This window comes from Narcine bancroftii, chromosome 14 (assembly GCF_036971445.1).
Source record: "Narcine bancroftii isolate sNarBan1 chromosome 14, sNarBan1.hap1, whole genome shotgun sequence".
Lineage (NCBI taxonomy): Eukaryota > Metazoa > Chordata > Chondrichthyes > Torpediniformes > Narcinidae > Narcine > Narcine bancroftii.
This window is the reverse complement of record NC_091482.1, coordinates 33,053,217-33,073,787: the sequence shown is the minus strand read 5'-3', so window position 1 is coordinate 33,073,787 and position 20,571 is coordinate 33,053,217. Positions and strand designations below refer to the sequence as shown.

The 20,571-nt window shown below is 44.1% G+C and overlaps 1 protein-coding gene across 9 annotated transcripts in view; it reads right to left on the bottom strand.

The window, feature by feature from the left end:
• gtf2ird1 (GTF2I repeat domain containing 1) overlaps nt 1–20,571 on the bottom strand; it is a 235,753-nt gene that overhangs the window by 42,709 nt on the left and 172,473 nt on the right. For all 9 annotated transcript variants that reach the window (XM_069910946.1, XM_069910941.1, XM_069910950.1 and 6 more), the window contains 5 exons: nt 16,171–16,239; nt 15,994–16,083; nt 13,032–13,124; nt 12,130–12,213; nt 739–922 (listed from right to left, as the gene is read on the bottom strand). In XM_069910946.1, coding sequence (XP_069767047.1) covers nt 739–922; nt 12,130–12,213; nt 13,032–13,124; nt 15,994–16,083; nt 16,171–16,239 — 520 coding nt within the window. The remainder of the gene's footprint in view (nt 1–738; nt 923–12,129; nt 12,214–13,031; nt 13,125–15,993; nt 16,084–16,170; nt 16,240–20,571) is intronic.

Sequence of the window (20,571 nt, the reverse complement as noted above, 5' to 3'; positions counted from 1 at the left end):
AACCATCACCACTCCATCGGAACCATCACCACTCCATCGGAACCATCACCACTCCATCGGAACCATCACCACTCCATCGGAACCATCACCACTCCATCGGAACCATCACCACTCCATCGGAACCATCACCACTCCATCGGAACCATCACCACTCCATCGGAACCATCACCACTCCATCGGAACCATCACCACTCCATCGGAACCATCACCACTCCATCGGAACCATCACCACTCCATCGGAACCATCACCACTCCATCGGAACCATCACCACTCCATCGGAACCATCACCACTCCATCGGAACCATCACCACTCCATCGGAACCATCACCACTCCATCGGAACCATCACCACTCCATCGGAACCATCACCACTCCATCGGACCCATCACCACTCCAACTAATTCTTTGCCACTTTCAGTTGTGATTATCAGTTGAACTGATTATTTAGTGCTTTTTTAAAAATAATCCTGCTTCCTAGCTGCCATGTAACAAGTTATTTAGAACTCCCCGCTACTTTTCTATATTATATTTATCATGTTTGTTCACTTTATTTGGTTACTTTATTACTAACGAGGTAAAGTTCTCAGATGTTATTACCCAATTACAACTCACAGCTTATTTAATATCCTGCTGTGTTTCCAGTTGCTATTATGTGGATACCTTGGTGCTATGGTGTAGTTAACTCACAAATTCAAAGTTACCTATGTATGGTTCCCTACAGTTCCAAAGTGGCATTACCTGGTTATAGTGAACTTGATTTTGTCAGCCACAGCCAAGATTCTCTCCAGGTTCTGTGATCCAAAGGTACAAGGTTTTCGGAATGGAATACCAGGTGGAAACCCTTCAATGATAACTGAGCCTGGGTTGCTTTTTATTCGCTTGTATGGAACTTGAACAGGGTACTTTATACCCAAAGCTTCACCTGTAAACAGTGAGAAGTGAGATCCGAACTTCAACACTACTCCCATCAGTGCTATTTTACAGAATGCATGAATCAACCTAACCCAGGAGAGCCAGTTTCCCACCGCCGCCCCCACCCCCCCACCCCTCTGCCCCACCACAGGGTGAGTAACAGCTAAGCAATTCTCTACAGATCATCTTCATTCAACAAAAAACACAATGGATCAGCGGGTAGAGCAGTTGTCTCACTCCACCAGAGATCTTGGGTCCTGTCTTGTGTGAAGCTTGTACCTTCTCCCGTTTCTTTCTTCTGGGTGTTCAGCTTTCTCACCCCTCCCCCCCCACCACATCTCAGCAACGTGGGTAACTGGTGGTCAGCGCAGACCCCATGGATCTCTCTATGGCGCACTGACTGCACAGAGGTGGAAACAGAAAATAGGAGTAGGAGAAGGCCATTTAGTCTCTGAGCCTGATTCACCATTTAATGTGATCATGGCTGATGGTCCAACCTCAGTACTCTATTCCTGCTCCTCCTCTCTCCGTGCTCCTTGAGCCCTTTAGTCAATAGGACCACATCCAATTCTCTTTTGAATGTATCTAACGGAGTGTGAGTAAATATCCTTCTGTGGGGGAGGGGGAGGAAAGTTCCACAAGTTCACAACTCTCTGAGTGAAAACATTTCTTCTCATCTCTGTCCCAAATGGCACCCCCCTCATCCTGATGCTACGACCCCTTGTTCTGGACTTCCCAACATTGGGAACATCCTTCCTACAACTAACCTGTCCAGTCTTGTCGGATTTTATATGTCTGAATTAGATCTCTTCCATTTTCCTAAATCCCAGTCTATCGTGTAAACATAATTATGTCCCTTGGTCAGAGTATAGCTGAAGAACATCCACATATTTTATAACTTTTTCTGGACGTTGAATAAAACAGGAGTTAGTCCATGTCAGTGGTTTTCAACCTTTTTCTTTACACTTACATACCACTTTAAGCAATCCCGATGCCATCAGTGTTCTGTGATTAGTAAGGGATTGCTTAAGGTGGTATGTGAGTGGGAATGGAAGGTTGAGAATCACTGCTCTAGACCCAATTGTTACTGAAATATTTTTCTTGAGAAAATTTGTCCACTGGCCCATTTCCTTTGGAGTTATGAAACCGTGCACATAATGAGTCAATTAGGTATGATTAAAACAGTGGTTTTCAAGCTTTTTCTTTCCACCCACATACCACCTTAAGCAATCCCTTACTAATCACAGAGCACCTATGGCATAGGGATACTTAAGGTGGTATGTGAGTGGAAACAAAAAGTTTGAAAACCTTGGGTCTCTGTGGATAACAGACCCATTCCATTTGAATCCTTGGCAGAGACCGCTTTGAAATATATGAAGCTCCAATAAACTAATTAATCTTGAAGTGGAGGCAGATGGCAAATTACAGTACACAAAACAAATAATTTATTTGGGTATCACTGGAGGTTGACGGACTATAACACATCAGGAGAATTAGAAGCAGATTAGTTTGTTATTTAAAAGCAATCCACTGAAGAGATACTGGGCTTCTCCTCCAGGAAAAACAAGGACTGGTTCGACGAAAACAACCAGGAAATCCAGGAGCTGCTGGAAAAGAAGCGAGCTCCCCACTAGGCTCACCTTGCAAAGCCATCCTGGCCAGAGAAGAAACGAGCCTTCCGTCGTGCATGCAGCCATTTTCAGCGCAAACTCTGGGAGATCCAAAATGAGTGATGGACTAGCCTCGCCAAACGAACCCAGCTCAGTGCAGACATTGGCAACTTCAGGTGTTTTTACAAGGCTCTAAAGGCTGTGTACGGCCCCTCACCCCAAGTCCAAAGCCCACTGCGCAGCTCACACGGCAAAGTCCTCCTCAGCGACAAGATCTCCATCCTCAACACTTCCAATCTCTTTTCAGTGCCAACCGCTCAGTCCAAGAATCCGCCCTGCTCCAGCTCCCTCAACAGCCCTTAAGGCTAGAGCTGGATGAGGTCCTCACCCGGGAAGAGACATATAAGGCAAATGAACAACTGAAAAGTGGCAAAGCAGCAGGTCTGGATGGAATCCCCCCAGAGGTCTGGAAGGCTGGAGGCAAAACTCTGCATGCCAAACTGCTGAGTTTTTCAAGCTCTGCTGGGACCAAGGAAAGCTGCCTCAGGACCTTCGTGATGCCATCATCATCACCCTGTACAAAAACAAAGGCGAGAAATCAGACTGCTCAAATTACAGGGGAATCACGCTGCTCTCCACTGCAGGCAAAATCTTCGCTAGGATTCTCCTAAATAGAATAATACCTAGTGTCGCCGAGAATGTTCTCCCAGAATCACAGTGCGGCTTTCGTGCAAACAGAGGAACTACTGACATGGTCTTTGTCCTCAGACAGCTCCAAGAAAAGTGCAGAGAACAAAACAAAGGACTCTACATCACCTTTGTTGACCTCACCAAAGCCTTCGACACCGTGAGTAGGAAAGGGCTTTGGCAAATACTAGAGCACCTCGGATGCCCCCCAAAGTTCCTCAACATGGTTATCCAACTGCATGAAAACCAACAAGGTCGGGTCAGATACAGCGATGAGCTCTCTGAACCCTTCTCCATTAACAATGGCGTGAAGCAAGGCCGCGTTCTCGCACCAACCCCCTTTTCAATCTTCTTCAGCATGATGCTGAAACAAGCCATAAAAGACCTCAACAATGAAGACGCTGTTTACATCCGGTACCGCACGGATGGCAGTCTCTTCAATCTGAGGCGCCTGCAAGCTCACACCGAGACACAAGAGCAACTCGTCCGTGAACTACTCTTTGCAGACGATGCCGCTTTAGTTGCCCATTCAGAGCCAGCTCTTCAGCGCTTGACGTCCTGTTTTGAGGAAACTGCCAAAATGTTTGGCCTGGAAGTCAGCCTGATGAAAACTGAGGTCCTCCATCAGCCAGCTCCCCACCATGACTACCAGCCCCCCCACATCTCCATCGGGCACACAGAAATCAAAACAGTCAACCAGTTTACCTATCTCGCCTGCACCATTTCATTGGATGCAAGGATCAACAACGAGATAGACAACAGACTCGCCAAGGCAAATAGCGCCTTTGGAAGACTACACAAAAGAGTCTGGAAAAACAACCAACTGAAAAACCTCACAAAGATTAGCGTATACAGAGCCGTTGTCATACCCACACTCCTGTTCGGCTCCGAATCATGGGTCCTCTACCGACATCACCTACGGCTCCTAGAACGCTTCCACCAGCGTTGTCTCCGCTCCATCCTCAACATTCATTGGAGCGACTTCATCACCAACATCGAAGTACTCGAGATGGCAGAGGCCGACAACATCGAATCCACGCTGCTGAAGATCCAACTGCGCTGGGTAGGTCACGTCTCCAGAATGGAGGACCACCGCCTTCCCAAGATCGTGTTATATGGCGAGCTCTCCACTGGCCACCGAAACAGAGGTGCACCAAAGAAAAGGTACAAGGACTGCCTAAAGAAATCTCTTGGTGCCTACCACACTGACCACCGCCAGTGGGCTGATATCGCCTCAAGCCGCGTATCTTGGCGCCTCACAGTTCGGCGGGCAGCAACCTCCTTTGAAGAAGACCGCAGAGCCCACCTCACTGACAAAAGACAAAGGAGGAAAAGCCCAACACCCAACCCCAACCAACCAATTTTCCATTGCAACCGCTGGAACCGTGTCTGCATGTCCCGCATTGGACTTGTCAGCCACAAACAAGTCTGCAGCTGACGTGGACATTACCCCTCCAAAAATCTTCGTCCACGAAGCCAAGCCAAAGAAGAAAGAAGGAGAGTCTCATTGTGCAATTCCAACAGTTTACTACAGCCAAGGTTATGTGCTTGGCTTCCACGGGTGAACTTGAAACTCGACCATCCTGTCACATTTGTGGCCCGAAATGTGAAGTTAATAAAACATTAAACACAAGTTTTATCAAGTAAACTTCTCAGTGGCTTTATTCTCCCGTTTCCTTTGTTCTCTTGCTTGTGTTCTTATCTCCCCCTCATACCACGTGACTTCCGGTACATCTCATACATATTCATTATCATGACATCCCTCCTTTAATCAGAAATGAACTTTACCTTCACTTATCAATATCCCTCGGAAACATACAAACATCGTAACTAATGGTAATACTATAACTGAACTACATAAAATTTACTTCCTACAGCACTCATACATGCACTTTATGATATAAGATTAAAATACTGTCCCAAAGTTCTTATTAAAACTATGGCACAAAGTCTTCGTATCGTTTGGGCACTTTCCGGTTTCATTTCGGCCTGCCTGTGATATTGTCGTCGCTTCTCGGTTGTTCACTCTCAGCGTCGGAAATACTGCTCGCCACGGCTTCGGGTGTTTCTGGAGCTCTAGTCACTTCATCAGGAGTGCTGGTAACTGCCTCTGGAACATCATCAGGTCTCTCTGTTTCAGCATCTCGTATTGGCCTTTCAACCTCTTCGCTCGATGTATCTCTGGACTGGTACCTTTTTACACCTGAGACATTTCTCTTATACAGGACTCCAGTCGGAGGCTTGACTGTCACCATACTGCCACTTCTGGATACAACAGTATAGGGTTGATGGTAATAAGGTGTGTCTAGCTTACCACCAGTTTCATGCCTCACTAGAACATTATCTCCTGGCATGATGTCTGAGTACTTCGCTCCACGTTTCGAATCTGTGTACAGCTTTGCTGCACCTTTCTTTTCAGCATCGTGGTCCCTCATCTCCTGGTCGTCTCGGATTTCCTTTATTTCTGGCATTTTTGTGCGGATTTTTCTCCCAAAAAATGCTTCTGCAGGACTTTTTCCAGTGGTTGCATAAGGCGTTGCTCGATAGACAGCCACATAAGATAGCAATGCTTCTCGCCAATTTTGTCCTTCTGCGTGTGCAATCCTCAATCATTTTTCAATGGACTGATTTTGTCTCTCTACTTCTCCGTTGGCTTGCGGCCATTTCGGAGTTACTTTATGATGGTGGATACCTGTGGTCCTCATGTATTCCGCAAATGTCTCTGAAATGAATTGTGGACCATTGTCAGAGTATAATGTAACAGGTAATCCATATCTTGCGAATATCTCTGCTAACACTTGTATTGTTTTTTCAGTGGTTGTGGACTTCAACACCACGTACTCATAGCATCTGCTGTAGTAATCTATCACTACCATAATTGATTCACCCGTCGGTAAAGGTCCAAGAAAATCAACAGCTACGTCGATCCATGGTCCTGTCGGAAGTTGCGTACTCCGGATCGGCTCTGGCGGATTACTCCTACTTGTAATTTGACATCCGTGACAAGTTTTAACAAATTTCTCTGCGTCTTTATCACAACTTGGCCACCATACCTTGGTCCTGAGGTTTTGCTTGGTACCAACAATACCTAGGTGTCCTTCATGCGCTAAGGATACGATCTTTGGTCTCAATCTTTGCGGTATCACCAATCTGCAACCTCTTAATACACACAGTCCGATGCAACAAAGTTCGTCTCTAATGGGAATGTAAGCCTTGTGAGTACACTTGTCCCATTGTCCACTCTGTATGCATTCTCTTACTTTCATAAGTTCTGGATCACGTTCGGATTCTCTCTCGACTTCCTTCGTAGTCACAGCTTTCGGTGTGGCCTGAATAGCTACGAAGCATACAAAGCTCTCTGTTTCTGTTCCCAATTCTGACTTGGATTGTGGACCACCATCCTTCACCAATCTGGACAGCGGATCTGCAATGTTTGTTTTCCCTGCTATGTGGATTACTTTATATTTGTAGGGTTGTAGTCTGAGTACCCATCTCTCTATTCTGGCACATGGTTTTGATCTAGGTGCATAGATCACCTCTAATGGCTTATGATCTGTGATGAGTTCAAATTCAATGCCGTATAAATATGCATGGAACCTCTCACAGGCCCATACAAGTCCGAGTGCTTCTTTCTCTGTCTGAGAGTATCTTCTTTCCACATCTGATAACGATCTGCTGGCATAGGCAATGATTCTTGGTCCTCCATCATGCATCTGGACCAACACGGCTCCTAAACCAACCGGGCTGGCATCCGCTATGACTTAGGTTGATGCCGCCGGATCGTAATATCCAAGAGTTTTTGCATCTGTCAGGCTTTGCTTCAGCGCTGTGAACGCTTTCTTCTGCTCAGATCCAAAATGAAATGGTACACCTTTCCTGGCTAGTTTCCTTAGTGGTTCTGCCACTGTAGCGAAATTAGAAATAAACTTTGCACAAAAATTAACCAATCCCAGGAAACTCCTCACCTCTGTTGCGTTCTGAGGTGCACGTGCCTCTGCAATAGCTTTCACCTTGGCCTCTGCAGGGTTTAGTCCTTCCCGTGTAAGTCTGTGTCCCATGAAGTCCATTTCTGACACACCGAACTGGCACTTGTTTCCATTCACGGTAAGGCCTGCCTCCTGTAGTCTAGATAGTACACGCCTCAACCGTTTGTCATGCTCTTCCTTCGTTGGTGCATGGACTATGATGTCGTCAGAAATGTTGGCAACTCCAGGAATGCCTTGAATCACTCGATGGATTTCATACTGGTAGATCTCCGAAGCTGCATTAATTCCAAATGATAGTCTCTTGTAACGATACAATCCACAGTGAGTCACAAATGTTGTTACATCTCGGGAACCTGGATCCAGCTCTAATTGATGATAGCCCCATCTCAGATCAATTTTTGAGAATACCTTGCTGGTAGTTAGTTCTTGAAGTATTTCCTCCACTTTGGTATAGGGTGTCGTTCTCGAACTATAGCTTCATTGGCCATTCTCATGTCAACACATAGTCTTGTCACCCTTTGGTTTGGGCACAATCACTACGGGACTGACCCATTGTGTCAAATGTTCCACCGGTTCAATAATGTCTTGTTCGATCAATTCTTTAATTTTGGCTTCGACTTTCCCACGAAGTCCAAACGGAGTTCGGCGCATTGGTTGTGCCTTGGGTTTGACCGTTTCGTCTACCGCTAGCTTCAATTGTCGACCTTTCAGCTTTCCTACTCTTTGGAAGACTGCGGGGAATTCTTGCTTCATATTCTCGTATGACTGAATTGAATTGACACAAGCTCCAATGTGAAGTATTGCCAGGTCTTGCGCTGTGCTTCTACTCAGCAATGGTTCTCCCCTCTCTTCTATGACCATAAACTCTGCTTCGGTGTACTTATCTCCAGCTTCAACAGTTGCAGTAAAACATCCAATGGTCTGCAATGGCTTGGTTGCTGTATATGGATACAGTTTCTTGGAACACTTCTTTGAGGTACAGATGATCTTTTTCCTTTTCAACTTCTCCCATAAATGTCGATCAATCACATTACTGTCACTGCCTGAGTCTACAATGACCTGAACTGTCACTCCACCAATGATCACTGGGACCTTCTCATGACGTACTTCATTCAACGTAAATTGGTAACAACTCTGTTCCTCCTGGGTATCATCATCATCACCGTCTATCTGGCGAATGGTATCTTTCTTTCCAGGATACTTTCCTTTCCCCCAGGCTTTGCCTTTGGAAGTTGTACTCTTCCTCTTCTGGTCTGCATTGGACTTGCTTTTGCACTTCTTTGCAAAGTGGTCCTTACCTCCACACTTTCTGCAAACTTTGCCTTTGGCCGGGCAATATGGGTCTTTTCCAAAGTGACCTCGGTTTCCACATCGATAACACTCCACGTCCTGTGTCGACGTATACCTTGGCTGGTTATGGCGATGTGAGAGCCTCTTAAGTTGCTGGCTTGAGTTGTCTTTCAGGGTCATGGTATGAAATTGCCCTTCAACAGCCTCTAATGCAGCAGCAATGGTTAAAGCATCGGTGAGTTCCAACTCACTCCCTCTTTCCAGTAGACGTCTTCTGAGTTTATCTGATCTACAGTGCTGTACAACTTGATCCAATAATTGGTTGTCCAAATCAGCTGGCATGTAATTGCATCCAACAGCTAGCTGGTGTAGTCTCGTCACGTACTGAGCAATTGTCTGGCCATCTTCTTGTCTCGTTCTACGAAACAAATGGCGTTGAAATGTAGCATTTGGTGTCACTACATAGTGTGCATTTAATGCATCTACCGCTTTCCGGTACTCATCCTTTCTTCCAGTATTCAAAAGTGTTTTAAATGTTTCCCGAACTGCAGGTCCTGCAGTGAAAAGAAGTAACGCCCTTCTCTGCGCTTTTTGTTCAACTGTACCGGTATCTAGAAATAGGCCACGACTGTCAGCGTAGGATTCAAATTCTTCCAGCCATGCCTTCCACTTCACACTTACAGTGCTTGCATCACCCGTTGGGTCAAAATGAGCAATTCCACTATGTGTTAGAAAGTCACTGTCTGCCCCAGCCATGAGGAAATATTCCAGCCCCAAAAGTACTGAGACAAAGAGAAAATTCTTATCACCTTGAAGTCGTCTGTAATCCTCTGTAATCTTGTTTAGTCTTTAATTTTCTTCAAGCTTCTTTCATCCTCGTCGCCAATGTCACATTTGTGGCCCGAAATGTGAAGTTAATAAAACATTAAACACAAGTTTTATCAGGTAAACTTCTCAGTGGCTTTATTCTCTTGTTTCCTTTGTTCTCTTGCTTGTGTTCTTATCTCCCTCTCATACCACGTGACTTCCGGTACATCTCATACATATTCATTATCATGACACATCCCACTCAGATAAAAGTACAATTACTGAAATGAAACTTGGAGATGGTGGCCCTGAACCTGTGTTAGTGCTCTGACTTCCTTGTGCTTTGGCTGACAGGAGCACAGGAAACAGCGCAAGAATCCCCAAGAAACCAGGGATTAGCTGCCCTTTAACCACCTTTAAATGCACTCCAAACTTGAAGGAATTCAAACCAACCCTCTACAGAGAGGAGCATGTAATCCAACTCAGACACATATTTTGCTGAACTAAACGGATGCCATCTTGTCAACCATAGCATCTTCAAGATGACAAATTTAAACCCTGCCCATTTTCACACAAAGGCTGCATGACAAGGACCAATGAGATCACCTTAAGATTCTGGCCACATTTCAACCATTGTAACTAAAAGTGAATTTGTCGGTTCAGAGCTATGCAATGGAAATGGAAGGATTTTCCCCAGAGGGAAACATAATATCTGCTCCTACGTGGTTTCTTGTCACTCTGCAAACCTGACTGTGCACATCCCATTGTTCGTCAGTCCTTACGATTTCATGTGACATTATTGCCCACAAACATTGTCCAAGGGGCGATGGGAGTCTCGCACAGGCAAGTCGAGGATTATACCCTTGGACCTCTCCAACTGCACGCTGAACCCAATACTCCATCACACATTGACCTCCAGCCTGTCAGCGCCTCAACCCACTGATATGCTGTCAGTCCACATCCCTCCATTCACATTTGCTGGCCTCTCACAACACTCTATCCAACAGTCCAATCCCCCCTACCTCAATCCCTCCAAATCCTGACATTCTCTGCACAAGGTGAGCTGGGAATAAGGAGAAGGTACCGAATAAGCCATCAGCTTGTGACTTTTTAACCTGCTAATTAATTAATCTCTGAGGCCTACCATCCTTTCTGAGGACCAAACAAATACCCACTTTTCTCCTAACATCAGCCACACCTCTGCCCTATTCTATCACCCAGGGGACAGCTGAAGTGGGACGTTTTGGAACCATGGCCCAATGAAATTTGATTTTTCATTCAAGAATCATGCTTTGACTTAAACCTTGTTCTCAACCCCAAAACCTACAAACCCCAAACAAAACTGAGCTACAGGGTCTCTGGCCACACAAATTGAGCCTCCTTGTACATCAACTGGTCAGTGATCGAGGACAGACGTTTCTTTTGGCTGTAGCCAGATGTGGAAGAGGTTCGATATTAGCTGCACTCCCTCAGGGTTGCCTGATGCTCTCCAGCTTCCCCAAGTTTATATTCTGAAGTTGGAGAAATATTCCAGTCTAACAGGGGAGCACTTTTGCTTATCTGTCCAGGGAGGCTTAAAAAAACTGGGGCAACAGACCCCAATGGGCTGTGGTGTTTGCAGATCTGCCAAAGGCTTCTCAGGTCAGAACCCCTGCACCCAGCTGCCTCTCCCAACATAAATTATGGAATATCATTGATTTAGATTAGGGAATGAATAGCTTTGTGGCTAAGTTTGCAGACGAAATGAAGATAGATGGAGGGGTAGGTGGTGTTGAGGAAACAGGGAGGCTGCAAAGGGAGAATGGGCAGAGAAGTGGCTATTGGAATACAATGTCCAGAAAGTGCACAGTATTTCACTTGGGTCAAAGAAATAAACAGTAAAAAGGGACAAAACTGAAAATGCAAAGTCTCCTGCGAGTCCTCGTGCAGGACACCTTGTGGGTAAACAAGCAGTGGTGAAGAAAACAAATGCAATGCTTGTATTTATTTCAAGAGGAATAGAATACAAGAGCGGGGATGCAATGATGATGCTTTATAAGGCCCTGGTGAGACCTCACGTGGAGTATTGTGAGTAATGTTCGGCTCTTCATTTAAGAAAGGATGTGCTGTTGTTGGAGAGGTTTCAGACGAGGTTCACAAGGATGATTCGAGGAAAGAAAGGATATCCTATGAGGGACATTTGACAACTCTTGGCCCGCACTCACTGGAATTTAGGAGAATGAGGGGGTGGATGTTGAAAGGCATGGACAGAGTACATGTCAAAAAGTTGTTTTCCATGTTGGGAGGGTCTTGGACAAGCGAACGCAACTTCAGGATTGAAGGGCGTCCACTAAGAACAGAGATGCAGAGAATAGTCAAGGAGTAATGAGTCTGTGGAATATTTTACTACAGGCAGTTGTGGGGGCTAAGTCATTGGGTGCATTTAAGGGAGAGATTAATTAGCTGGGGGTCCAAAGGGGAGAAGCTCAGGCAGTGGGGCAGAATGGAAAATGGATTAGCTCGTGATTAAATAGTGGGGCAGACTGAATAGTTCATTTCTGCTCCTATATCTTATGGGCTTATAAAACAATCCCCAGATGAGCATGATCTGATGTTAGATCCCACAGGCCTGGAATGGGTATCCGGTTGCTCCCATCCATTTTGAGAGCAGAGGGAAATGTTGGATTCTGCTCCCTTCCACTCATGGGTCTCTGGTGGGGGCGTGGCTCTTAGCTGCTTAGGAAGTCGCGGGTACCCGAAGCAAGCCAACAGGCTCACACTGCACAAATCCACCGCTTCCTCTGAACAATTCGCAAGACTACATTCCAAACAAGACTCAGAGGGAAGACAGAAGTTACCATATTTCCGATTGAAGAGATCCTGCACTTGTTCTCGGAGATTGTTGGCAATGTCCACTCTGGTCAGCTTTGCATCATAGCTTTCTGCAAAATTACAACATTACAAAGATAAACCTGGGCTCCGGGGATGGCAACTATTTTTTGTTTACATATCATACACAAATGCGCAGGACATGCAGTAACACCTGACGAAGGGCCCAGGCCCAAAACATTGGTTACCCTTGACTTCCTGTGGATGCTGCCTGAACCTGCTTGAGTTTTTCCACCATTTCTTGCCTTTATTCTTCACAACATGGACTAAGTATTGGTTAATGGACAGGGAGTGAAATGGAGACTTAACGAGGTGTTCCCCAAGTTGTCAGAATGCAACGGGTGAGGCATGGTGGTAATCCATGCTCATGTCCCAATTGGCAGATGACATTAAACGATGCACGAATGTTCAATGGATGCAGGGCAATGGATCTCAGCAGAATGATAGTTCTGATGGGCTGAAGGGCCTGTTTCTGTACTGTATAGTTCTAATGTGAACTGCAATCAGCTGCAAGCTGAAGGAGTGGGTTAATTTTGGGTTATCCTATCACCACTGACATTGTTTGGGAGATCATAGAGAAAAAAAGTCTTCCTTAATCATTCAAATTACCCAACAGGCATTAAGACATCCAGAAGTCCTCCAAAATTGCTCGTCTCTGGGTTATGCCTCACGTAGCTGAACAAAGGCATTTCAGCTCCCAGAATCAGTGCTGGAGTGAAGGCAATTCACCAATGCCACAGTCTGCCTTTCGCTACACTACAAATATATGTCCCTTGATAACGGAGGGCACTGTATGGTCTCTGGAGCAGCCCCTCAAGCTGTGTTACTCTCTGCCATCACATCACACCAGCGCAGGATGATCTTTCCTCACCTGGGATTGTCACTTCAATGATGTTTAGGGAATTGTTAGATTTACTTCCATCCGAGTTTGTCAGGTGCTTCACTGTTGCTTTATCTGGCATTTCTAGCACAATAAAGAAAGTGACATTGGAATTCAGGGTGTGATTGAAGAATTGGTAAGTTTTCCCCCCACATCCCCTCCCAATCAGTACCCAAAACAAAATGCTCACTTTACTCCCCATGAGGGCTCATCATGTTGAGACAGATTATGTTATATTTTATATGGTATATAGAATGTTTTAAAGGAGATCAATTGTGGCAGGTTTTTTTTTAGTGTAGGTCACATACAAACACTTCAAAACAGATCTCATTTAAGATTCAAGAGCTTGGCTTAAGCCAGACAGTCCAAGCTCTGAGTGCCTTTGTACAAACTTTGAAGTGCCCATAAGGACTTTCCAAGTGGGTGTTAATTGGACACGCTGTGGAATAATGGATTATTGTTTTGGAAAGCAACAGCTGAACGAACTCAGAAGATTGGGTCTGGTGCCGTAGTTTGTCTGAGTGCAGTTTGCTGTTCTAAGAGGATCATGTGGTTTTCTCTGAGTGAGAGAGAGAGCGCGAGAGAGATAGAGAGAGCGCGAGAGAGATAGAGAGAGCGAGAGATAGAGAGAGCGAGAGAGATAGAGAGAGCGAGAGAGATAGAGAGAGCGAGAGAGATAGAGAGAGGGAGAGAGATAGAGAGAGCGAGAGAGATAGAGAGAGCAAGAGAGAGAATTCAGTTCTACAGTTCAGCAGCAGCAACTGGGAATGGAACAGGACAAGCTGGCAAACTTGTGGAAAACCCCCATTTTGAAACAGGTTGTGAGTTCTTAGTTCAGCCTGGTCAAAACCCTTGTGGTCCATACAAGAGGAGATGGCTGGCTGTATAATGTTTCACTTGAAATAAGGGAAACAAAAAGGAACTCTGTGATGGCCTGAAAGAAAGAGGTTATCATCTGGAAAACCCTGATGGGGCAAGTTTCTTCGGCAAGACACAGCCATGGTTGATTAAAAGGGATCAGTTTGGGTCCAGGAACAACAAATCTCTCTCTGAAAACCAACAAGAACCTTCCTGAGTGGTAACCATTTACTTTTCAAGCACCAAAACCTGGTGAAATTCATAAATGTTAAATTCTGTGCACAGGATAAGAATTGCCTGATACCGGTGAACTTGGAGGAGAGAGAAGTGAAATTGAACTGTGAATCAAATAACTTTTCTGAACTTACACACATATTACATACAATTAGAAGGGGTTTAAGTTAGGTTAAGTTAATAGTAATAAGAAAGTTTGATCCTTTTTCATGCTTAAAGATAAATAAAAGTAACTTTTGTTTAAGTAACCATTTGTCTTGGTGAATTTCTATTGCTGCTGGGTTTTGGGGTCTTCTGGGCCCGTAACAATGTCCTTACTTTGCAAGTTATGATGGCTTTGATGATGCTTTTAAGGGGAGGTCAAATGAAGTACACAGGTGAGAAACAATTAGAAATGTGGAGTCAGTCTACATTGCAATATTCTATGCTCTAATGGTTTTGGTAGTGCCATAGTCATTTGTCTGCTGGGTCTCGAGTAAGCAGTGTAACTGTTGGGACCCAGGCTATGGATGGTAATCCTCCAGAATTAAAATGGCAAAATGCAGCTTGCACCATTCTTCTCAGTGAGGTTCATGAAATTCAGACAATGCCAGTCTTTGACTCAGATACTTTAGATCTCGTTATACACCTCACTCCTGTATACATTCATTATGCAGTTTCCTCGAAAATGCTCAGTTTTGTGGAAACAGTGCTTTATTGAGGCCCTACGTACAAATCTGTCATTGTTGGCTGGATGTTGTCAGTGTTCCCTGCCATGAAGTGGTTTGCTTGGTTTGTTCATCAGGAAGAAGCTTTGCTCGGTGAATGTCGAAGGGGGCTGAAACAGACCCTGGCAGCCTGCTGTTCAGTGGTTGTTAGTGAAACACTGCGCTTCTCCACAGCTGTGTTCAAGAGATACGTTGCAGCCATGGGGCCTACTTTTCAGATGCTTAGTAGAGAAAAGCAGGAGAGTTCAATACCGAAAACTGGTTTTATTTCAATATCCAGAAAAAATTGCAACAACTCAATTTGCCATTAAGTTACAGGAATGGACAGAGGGAGTGATTACAGGCAAAAAACCAATTGATATTTAAATCTGCTCTACATTTAAGTTTTCTGAAGGTTTGTGTGTGGAATAACAAATGCTTGGGAATGAATTCCTGTCTGGGATCCAGTCAAAAGGCTCAGGCAATTTATATACACAGCGTTGAGCTTGATCCTGAAACATATACTCTATTCTGTGCCCTGGATAGAAAAAAAATCAAACGTTCTCAAAGCTCCCTTGGAAAAGTGCAGCATTTCCAGGAACTTGTGGAAATTTCTGGTCCATGACATCTAATGGATCATGTCAGAGGATCAGTAAAACAGCTGAGGAGATCACTGGAGTCTCCGTTTCCTCTATTGACAACATTCACCACGGGCATTGCTTAAATAGGGTTGAAAGAATTATAGAGGACCATTTCTATCCAGCACACAGTGTGTAGCCCATTGCCATCAAGAAGGAGGTAAAGAAGCACCAAAATCAAGACTGCAAGGCTGGGAAATTATTTCTTCCTGCAGGTTGTGAGTTGATGAACGGTATATCCTGTAATCAATAAATCATCCCAAAATTGTGTTTTGTATCTTTATGTATGCATGCGATTATAATATGCTGTGTATTGTGTGTGTCTGTGTGTGCACCAGGGTCTGGAGAAATGCTGTTTAGTCTGGTTGCATGTGCAGTCAGTTGATAATAAACGTGAACTTTAAAGATTGAGGATGACATTGAGAACGCTGGGTTCTTTCACTGGGAACACAGGGAAGCCCAATGTAATTAGCAGAAGGAGCACAATACTTCCCCAAATACCCATTCCCCTGTCCCTTCAGGTACTTCCTGACCCACCTGTGGCAGGGTCTGCAAGACCCATATTGGGCTCATCAGCCTCCTCGGAACTGGAGTGGAAGCAGGTCATCCTCGATCCCAAGGGACTGCCTGAGTAGGAGGAAGAGGAGATGAAAAGACATCTGGGAAGTGTTTTAACTTTTTTTCAGTCCAGCTATTAGCATGAATTGCACGAACCTGCATGGATCTGCCTCTTCAGCTGTGCTGCTTCATCTTTCAGAGACTCTTGGGCATCCTGCGTTGAAACTGAAATAAACACAGAGGTAGAAAAATGGATCCAAAATCCTTCTCTAACTCTCATTTGCTCCAATCATCCCAGTTCTGCCATTTTGTAATGACAGGTAGATCGTTTCTGAGTAGCATTTAGGCTAAGAGGTCAATCCTTGTTGGACACCCACCCTACTGTCTGTGATGGAAAATGTAAGATGTCAAATGGGTTGGAATAGATGGCACCCAACTAGTTACTTCATTCAGGCTAAGAGGTCAATCCTTGTTGGACACCTACCCTACTGTCTGTGATGGAAAATGTAAGATGTCAAATGGGTTGGAATTGATGGCACCCAACTAGTTACTTCATTCAGGACTGCAATTAATGACCTCATCAGTCTTTCCATTTTACTTGTTACAAAGCCCTCCATAATGTTTGGGACAAAGACACTTTTTTCCCCTCATTTGCTCCTGTGCTCCACTGTTTTAAATTTGTAATCAAACAAATTCACATGTGCCTAAAGTGTACATTCCAGATTTTAATCAAGGTTATTTGTGTACACTTTGATTTGACCACGTAGAAATGATAGCACTTTCTCTACATAGTTCCCTCATTTCAGGGCATCATAATGTTTGGGACATTTGGCTTCACAGGTGTTTGTGAGTACTCGAGTATTGGTGCAAGTATAAGAGAGCTAGGCTTGCTTCTAAGCTTTTGATCACCTTTGGAGTCTGTAGATGCCATTTTTCAACCTGAGGCCCAGAGTTGTGCCAATGGAAGTTAAAGAAGCTTAAAAACACGAATAAAGCAGTAAGAGATAATCACCCAGACCTTAGAATCACCAAAATCAACAGTTTGGAACATCATTCAGAAGAAAGTGCGAACTGGTGGGCTCAGTAACCACAAAGGGACTGGTAGGCCAGGGAAGATCTCCACTGCTGATAACAGAAGAATTCTCATTGTAATGAAGAAAATTCCCTAAACGCCTGTCTGACAGATTGGAAACGCTCTTCAGGAGGCAGGTGTGGATGTGTGAATAATCATGTTAGCAGAAGACTTCATAAACAGAAATACAGAGGCTACACTGCAAGATGCAAACCACTAGTCAACCACAGAAACAGGATGGTCAGATTACAGTTTACCAAGAAGTAGTTAAAAGAGCCTGCAGAATTCTGGAAAAAGGTCTTGAGGACAGATGAGACCAAGATGATCCTGTATCAGAGTGATGGAAAGAGCAAAGTGTGGAGGCGTTAAGGAACTGCCCAAGATCCAAAGTGTCCCACCTCATCTGTGAAACATGGTGGTGGGGGGTTATGGCCTGGGCATGTGTGGCTGCCACAGGTACTGGCCCACTCCTCCTCATTGATGATGTAACTGCTGATGAGAGTATTAACTCTGAGGTGTATAGAAACATCTCATCTGCTCAAGTTCGAGCAAAAGCTCAGGGAACGGCATTTCAGCCTGCAGCAAGGCCACGATCCCAGATGTACTGCTAAAGCAACAAAGGAGTTTTTCTAAGCTAAAAACTGGAAAATTCTTGAATGGTCAAGTTAGTCACCCGATCTAAATCTAATTGAGCATCCATTCCATATGCTGAAGAGAAAATTTAATGGGATAATCCCCCAAAACAAGCAGGAGCTGAAGATGGCTGCAGTAGAAACCTGGCAGAGCATCACCAGAGAAGATACTCAGCACCTGGTGATATCTGTGAATCACATTGGATGTAAGGAATATGCAAAAACTTTAATATAAATACCATTGCTATGTCCCAAATATTATGGTGCCTTGAAATTTGGAGACTGTATAAAAAATGCTGTAATTTCTACATGGTCAAACCAAAATGTATTCAAATAACCTTGAATTAAATCTAGAATGTGCACTTCAAGCTAATGTGAATTGTTTGATTACAAATTTAAAACTGTGGAACACAGAGGCAAATAAAAGAAAATTGTTCCAAACATGGAGGGCCCTGTACATCCACCTACACAAATTAAAAAGCAAAACTAACCCAACAGCTGGAGCAACTCAGTAAGTTCCACCTCTGAGTTCACCTTGCTCATGGAACCCTTCCTCTTCCCTTCATGGAACCCTTCCTCTTCCCTTCATCATATTCCCTCCAAACATGCTGACCACACGACTTCCCTTTCCTTCCTTAGGTGAAAGATTCCCTTCCCTCAGACATGTGCTAGTTTTGTTTAAGAGGGCAGAGCACCACTCAGTGGTGAATTCAAAAAAAGCAGTAGCTTCACACACAAGGATTCTCCATGCCATAGTTGCAAGTCGAAGTTGTGTGAATTTCTGCTTGCTTACTAAATCATAGAACAACAGCCATTCAGCCCTTTGGCCAACAAGAACACAGCCATAATATAAAAGTTCAGAAATCTGGATCACCCGAGAATCAAGACATTCAAACTTTTTTAATTTAGCAGGTTTTTGTGCATGTGTATGCGTGCATAAGTCCCATAGATGCCCAGTGACAACAATGGCCACACTTAACACAGGTAATATTATCACCAAGTAATTCATTTGTAAACTGTATTTTTATTTCACAATGTTCAGTTTTAAACATAATTTCAAGCACTACACGGTTATTTTTCGTAGTGAAAAAATGTTACGTTTACATCATTGTCAAGTGTTTATTTTTCTTTAAACCTGCTTGTTTTGATAAATGAAGCATGCTATATTTGCGAATTAATAAACTATCAAAATTTACCAGTTCATCTCTTATTTCTTTCTCCTTATATTTTAATTTTAAAAGTACTGTCCGAGAATCCAGAAAATCCGGACCAATCCAATCCCCGAGCAGTCTGGATTCTAGGACTTTTACTGTAATCCCATTTGTCAACTCTTGATCCACGGAGATCTATGATTAAAGTGCTCATTCTCAAAACTTCTTAAAGGTAAAGGATCCATAATTTTTCATAAAATGCTACATTTAGAATGTAACATACATGAAATTCTTTATCTACCAAAGAGTCACCACTTAGTCCAGTGCCCCCCCTCAGAAATGAGGCCCCAGAGAGGAACGAACTCACAACCCCTGGTTTACAAGACCAGTGCTCTAACGACTGAGCTAGCGGAGCCTCAAAAATGTCGTGAGAATCTCTGCCTGCACGACCATTTTCAGATTTTCCCAAACTTCAACCAGCTTTTGGGTGAAAAAGGTCTTAATCCTTCTTATAAATCACTGTTACTGATACTTCTGTTATGATACGCTGCGCTACATCACTCAGCCAACAGGTGGCCTAGAGACACAGCACCCGGCCTAATGACATCCGACCACTAGGACGGGCTCAGAGGGCCCATGGTATAAAGCTGAGCTCTCTCTCTCTCTCTCTCTCTGCCCCAAACAGTATTGCGCCTGTGTTTTCCTTTGGTGCAGCCTGCCACAATTTCTGCTATGGAGAGCAGTTACATCTCTCATAATCCCTCATATATACCTCTATCAGTGCCCTGTCTTGGCCGTTCCCACTCCAGGTAAAACAAATCTAATCTATCAAGTCTTTCTTTGTAATTGAGACACTCTATCCCAAGCCACATGCTGTTAAATCTCTACTCTGACTCCATATCAATCATATCCCTTTTTACATTGTAGAGATCAAACTGCACTCTACATTACGGATGTGACCTCATTAATGTTTCATAAAGCTGTACGTTAACTTCCCTGCTTTTATATTCTATGCCTTGGATATTGAAGGTTAGCATCTCATGTGCCAACTCATGTTTGGCACATTTAGCTTCACAGGAGTTTGTGAGTACTCATTGGTGCAGGTACAAGAGAGCTGGAGCTGCTTCTAAGCTTTGGAGTCTGTAGTTGCCATTTTTCAGAGTTGTACCAATGAAAGTAAAAGAAGCTTTTATGAGGCTGAAAACAAGAATAAAACAGGAAGAGATATTGCTCAGACCTTAGGATCACCAAAATCAACTCTTTGGAACATTATTAAGAAAGAGTGTACTGGTGGGCTCAGTAATCGCAAAGGGACTGGTAGGCCAAGGAAGACCATCACTTCTGGTGTTTTCTTGATAATAATTCTCAAAATTTTAATCACAGTGAAGAAAAATCCCCAAACACCTGTCCAACAGATCAGAAACGCTCTTCAGGAGGCAGGTGTAGACGTGTCAATTACTACTGTCTGCAGGAGACTTCATGAACAGAAATACAGAGGCTACACTGCAAGATGCAAACCACTAGTCCGTCACAGAAACAGGATGGCCAGATTACAGATTGCCAGGAGTATTTAAAAGAGCCTGCAGAATTCTGGAAAAAAGGTCTTGTGGGCAGATGAGACCAAGATTAACCTGTATTAACAGAGTGATGGCAAGAGCAAAGGGTGGAGGTGTAAAGGAACTGCCCAAGATCCAAAGGGGTA